Genomic DNA, 6,000 nt, shown 5'->3' on the forward strand with positions numbered 1-6,000 from the left:
CTTAACGTTTGTACGAGACTGTGGTTTTTAATAATAAAATTAACTGTGAAACACAGAGTAAAATATCTTCTAGCGTGTATGTCATACGTAACAACTGCCACTGATCAATAAATAGGAGTCTGCAGTCATGTTCCTGTCAAATTCTCGAGCTTTCGCTCGTCCTGCGATCTAGTGCCACGTGATAGTACTATCTCCAAGACTGGTAACGCTGCAGTAATTTATTCTCGCAACAGAAACTATAGTCAGTCTACAGCGACATATTTCATTCGTTAGGCATTGAAGTTTTCATTAATTTTATTCATTTTTTCATCTGAATGTAGAAATTTGTAGTAAATCGGCCAAGAACCTTTAAGTAAATCTGAAAAGTACTTTTCGAGATGTTTGATAAGAACGTTTCTCCTTTATATATGTTATTTATTAATATATATACACACATATATTGCGTATATTAAAAATAATATATAGCCTATGTCAGCCAAAATGTTGATTAGGTGATCGTATAGAAATACGAAGTAAATCGTCCAAGAACTTTTAGAGATATTATGTAGACAGTTATTTTCCTCTTGTCAGGAAGTAAAGTGTGCAAAATTTTATGGAGTTTGCAATAAAACTTCAGATTTTTTAAAATTACAAAGATGGATACGGACACTCTTCTTTATACATAGTGTGTTTCACAATGCATGTTACATACTTCTAGAGGTTGTAGAGGAGACTTAGTAGATCAAGTTTTACATAGAAACGCATGTCTCGTAACGTCAATCCAACGACGCTACATAGTGTCAACGTTAATGGCGCCGACACTTGTAAATGTACGTATATACCCGGTGATTTCGTCATGATGTTACGAAGTTTCTAGGATGTTGGAGGAGGATAAACGCATCAGTTTGAGGTAAGGGTCTCTGGTTCGGAAGCGAACGAGTCTAAAGTTATGAGCGAAAACCATTCGGATACCTCTGACAGTGGAATAAATTTATCCATACTCTTGTTGCTAAGATTGTAGCGTAGGCAACTTTCAGAGGTGGTAGTATAAAACAAAACAAGAAAAAAATGTCGAGTAAACATGGGCTCTAAAATGCAAACCTTAAGAGCTATGAAGTCTTATTTAGTAGAGGAGATGTGTTTCACATTAGCGAAGGTGAGCAAGCACTCATAGTTTCTCAGGTAAAGATGTCAGAGCGCGCCGGCCGGGGTGGTCGAGCGGTTCTAGGCGCTACAGTCTGGAACCGCGCGACCGCTCCGGTCACAGGAGGTCCGAATCCTACCTCGGGCATGGATGTGTGTGATGTCCATAGGTTAGTTAGGTTTAAGTAGCTGTAAGTTCTAGGGGACTGATGACCTCAGATGTTGAGTCCGATAGTGCTCAGAGCCATTTGAACCATTTGAACCAGAATGATTTTCGCTTATAACTTTTGACTCGTTCGCTTCCGAGCCAGCGACGCTCGCCCCCAAATTGTACATTCATCCTTCTTCAGTATTCGAGAAACTTTGTAACATCATGACGGAAATAGGCGCCGGCGGTTTTAACGCTGACGCTATGTAGCGTGATTGGATGACGTCCCCGGGCATGGGCGTCTATGTAAAACTACTAAGTTCTCTCTACAACCTCTAGACGTGTGTAACATGAATTATGAAACAACCTGTGTATAGATCTTTGAGAGAGTTATTTGTCGGTGAAATAGGCACTGTGAGACAAGACGTCCTGTAGACGCTCTGCCTAGTGTGGGAACGCAGCACCACGTGACGGCGCGCGGACGTGCAGCGTGAATCGAGCTCGCGAGATGCGCGCCGGCGTTCCTACCTGCGAGTAGGGGAGCGCGCGGCAGACGCCGTCGCCCAGCTGCCAGCCGCGCTGCAGGCGCGACATGGCGACGGCGGGGATGCCGAGCGCGAAGACGACGTCGGCGGCGGCCAGGTTGAGCAGGAAGCAGTTGGTGACGGTGCGCAGCTCGCGGTAGCGCAGCACGGCGGCCGCGATGCCCGCGTTCGCCACCAGCGACGCGAGCAGCGTCAGCGACAGCAGGCACACCTCGGCCAGCGCCGCGGCGCGCCGCTCGCCCAGCTCGCTGTAGAACGAGAAGAAGAAGCGGCCGCCCCAGCCTCCGGGCGCGCTGTCGTTGCCCCACAAGTACGACGAGTTGTAGGACATGGCGCGGGTTAAGCGGCACGTGCGCGCCGGCGCGGATCACACGCGGACTGGGGACGCAGGCGGTGACCGGCCGCTGCTCCTCTGTGAAGCGCACAACCTACACGCGACACATTCCGTCTGAGACCACATCTTCAATCGCTCTAGAGCGATCTTCTATGTCAATTACTCTCTGTCTTCAATTCTGTACTGGTTAAACAGCTTCTTTTACACTCCCGACCTAACCGCAAACAATGTTTCCAGTTGCAAATCAATAATTCCAGTTCTCAGTTGTGCTTCTACACGCTATGACGACCTATCCACACTTCAGATGTTACCAGTACCTGCTGCAGCAGTACGAATTAAACGTTACTTTACCCTTACAATAGTTCTTCATACGCAAGTATCCACTCCTAAAGGTGAAATATTCTTGTTTCAATGCTAGCTACTGCTACAGTTTGCACGAAATCTAGTGGCATATAATTAAATACTTAAGTCTTGTATACTATTATTAGTTTCGAGTTCCCATAGGCTAGTACTCCGACATAATGATCAGACAAGTACCTCAATCCTAAACAGTTGTCTGCGTAAGTGCAGCAAGTTTCACAACGAAATTGGATTACCTCTCAATTTACGAAACGAAGTGGAATGAGTTCGAAGTTCTCGCTTCACTATCTTCAGACACACGAACTATGCGATCGTCATTCACAGTGTTTAATCACCACAATATCCTTTGATGCATTTCCAAAAACGTTTCACACGCCACAAAAAAACCAACACGCTGTACAGCCCTATTCAGCCATGTAGATCGCCTTCGACCAAGAGCCCTGATAGTTCTACTATCACTGTAAGTTGTCACCTGTTGAAGAGAAAAAACGGCTCAATTAGATTATGTACAACGGCCAGGACGATGGTAAAAAAGACAAGAAGCGGTTGTGTGGGACGCGTTACCTGAGACGGAGCGCAGAGCGGGTCGGCGCGTCGTGTTTACGTGCAGCACGTGTGGCGGGCGGCAGACAGCGCAGCTAGTGGAGAGGCGCGTCCGTCTGCGGCGGCGGCGGAGAGCCTACTGGCTGCTGGCTGCCGCGGCGCGCCCACCCTGCCGCCTGGCGGCACCTCGTGACGTCACACAGCTGCGCCACCTGCCACCGCGCGCGCTCCTCACCTGTCACCGCTGCCGGGGCCGCACTGCTCGTAACGCCCCCGTCACACGTAAGGTCGAGTTTCTGGAAGCAGTGAGCCGCTACTTACATATTTTTTCTAGAAATTGATATTTGCATATTCTGAACTGCTGTAATGCCAATGTTGTTTTTTAAGCGTTGCTGCAGTGCAGCCTTTCAGTATTTGCTGATAACATCCATAATCCTGAGGAGGTAGACATACACTACTGGCCATTAAAATTGCTATACCGCGAAGATGACGTGCTACAGACGCGAAATTTAACCGACAGGAAGAAGATGCTGTGATATGCAAATGATTAGCATTTCAGAGGATTCACACAACGTTGGCTCCAGTGGCGACACCTACAACGTGCTGACATGAGGAAAGTTTCCAACCGATTTCTCATATACAAACAGCAGTTGACCGGCGTTGCCTAATGAGACGTTGTTCTGATGTCGCGTGTAAGGAGGAGAAATGCGTACCATCACGTTTCCGACTTTGATAAAGGTCAGATTCTAGCCTATCGCGATTGCGGTTTATCATAGCGCGACATTGCTGCTCGCGGTAGTCGAGATCCAATGACTGTTAGCAGAATATGGAATCGGTGGTTTCAGAAGGGTAACACGGAACGCCGTGTTGCATCCCAACGGCCTCGTATCACTAGCACTCGAGATGACAGGCATCTTATCCGCATGGCTGTAACGGATCGTGCAGCCACGTCTGGATCCCTGAGTCAACAGATGGGGACGTTTGCAAGACAACAACCATCTGCACCAACAGTTCGACGACGTTTGCAGCAGCATGGACTATCAGCTCGGAGACCGTGGCTGCGGTTACCCTTGACGCTGCATCACAGACAGGAGCGCCTGCAATGGTGTACTCAACGACGAACCTGGGTGCACGAATGGCAAAACGTCACTTTTTCGGATGGATACTGTATCATGATGGTCGCTTCCGTATTTGGCGACATCGCGGTGAACACACATTGGAAGCGTGTATTCGTCATCGCCATACTGGCGTATCACCCGGCGAGATGGTGTGGAGTGCCATTGGTTACACGTCTCGGCCACCTCTAGTTCGCATTGACGGCACTTTGAACAGTGGATGTTACATTTCAGACGTGTTACGACCCGTGGCTCTACACTTTATTCGATCCCTGTGAAACCCTACATTTCAGCAGGATAATGCACGACCGCATGTTGCAGGTCCTGTACCGGCCTTTCTGGATACAGAAAATGTTCGACTGCCGCCCTGGACAGCACATTCTCCAGATCTCTCACCAATTGAAAACGTCTGGTCAATGGTGCCCAAGCAAGTGGCTCGTCACAATACGCCAGACACTACTCTTGAACTGTGGTATCGTGTTGACGCTGCATGGGCAGCTGTACCTGTACACGCCATCCAAGCTCTGTTTGACTCAATGCCCAGGCTTATCAAGGCCGTTATTACGGCGAGAGGTGGTTGTTCTGGGTACTGATTTCTCAGGATCTATGCACCCAAATTGCATGAAAATGTAATCAAATGTCAGTTCTAGTATAATGTATTTGTCCAATGAGTACCCTTTCATATCTGCATTTCTTCTTGGTGTAGCAATTTTAATGGCCAGTAGTGTACTCCGGAACTGTGACAGTTTATTTGATTAGTTTTTGAACACAGTGTTCAGACTCTACGGAGTCAAAAGTATACACTACTGGTTCAAAAACATCCAGACACTGATCAAAGGAGATTAACATCGGGTGTGTCCAACCGTCCCCTTTACGAATCCTTGAACTCAGCTACGGACATTTTCAGTGAAGTTTCTGAGGAGGAATGGGCGCCCATTCCACCCCCACTGTCGAAACCTGAGAAGGTACTGATATTACAGTCTGGGGTGTGGAGCGAATTAGACGCTCTAACTCATTCCAAAGGCGTTCAGTTGGATTCAGGTCGGGCGGGGCTCTGTGCATGTCAGTCCATTTCAGGAATGTTATTTCCCACGAACCATTGTCTCACAGATGTTGCTTTATGACTGGATGCTCTTTTCTGATACAAACCACCATCGTCTCCGGACTGCTCGTTCACTGTATGCAGTATACATTTCTATATAATTTGTTCATAATCCTTCCACTTTTAGCGTTTTATTGAGCGCAGTAAGTCGATCAGACTCTAACAACGGAAAGCACCCCGTACGGAAACACCACGTCCTCTCTACTTCGCTGTTGGCACTATATACGAGGTGCAACAATAAAGTAATGAGAGTGATTTTCTTTGCAAGATGTGGCAATCCTGCAGGGTTGCGTAGGTACAATATCTTTGACTTTTTTTTTTTTTTTTTTTTGTTTGTGGTTTTAGGGCGCAAAACTTCTATGGTCATTAGCGCCCAAATCTTTGACTTTGGTCTATAAACTGTTTCTAGTCCAAGCGGCACATCGATCCAACTGCTCAGTCGTGACTTGTGCTGTAGTAAGTTAACACGGGTTTGTGTGTCTCGTCACGGAAATGGAACCGCATAATATTTCGCAACGGTATGCCATTTCTTTTGCGTTAAATTTGGTGTAAACGCGACGACAGCTTACGGTAAGCTTCAGAAGGCTTTTGGAGAGGAGATTATGTCAAGACTTCAAGTTTTTCGTTGGCATAAAATGTTTAGTGAAGGCAGAACGAATGTTGAAGATGAACACCGCAGTGGACGACCATCAACCTCACGGACTGATGTCAACTTCGCCAGGGTGCGTGAA

At 47.2% G+C, this 6,000-nt stretch overlaps 1 protein-coding gene across 1 annotated transcript in view; it reads right to left on the reverse strand.

Annotated features, from left to right (window-relative positions):
• The window catches only part of LOC126469767 (neuropeptide FF receptor 2-like), a 164,127-nt gene extending 160,944 nt beyond the window's left edge, over positions 1-3,183 (reverse strand). The window contains exons 1-2 of the mRNA XM_050096994.1: positions 3,074-3,183; positions 1,799-2,981 (exon numbers count right to left, since the gene is read on the reverse strand). Of these exons, the coding sequence (XP_049952951.1) occupies positions 1,799-2,146 (348 nt within the window). The 5' untranslated portion in view covers positions 2,147-2,981; positions 3,074-3,183. The remainder of the gene's footprint in view (positions 1-1,798; positions 2,982-3,073) is intronic.
• Positions 3,184-6,000: the final 2,817 nt, after the last annotated feature.

The sequence above is a fragment of the Schistocerca serialis genome, chromosome 1, assembly GCF_023864345.2.
Source record: "Schistocerca serialis cubense isolate TAMUIC-IGC-003099 chromosome 1, iqSchSeri2.2, whole genome shotgun sequence".
In the NCBI taxonomy this organism is placed as follows: domain Eukaryota; kingdom Metazoa; phylum Arthropoda; class Insecta; order Orthoptera; family Acrididae; genus Schistocerca; species Schistocerca serialis.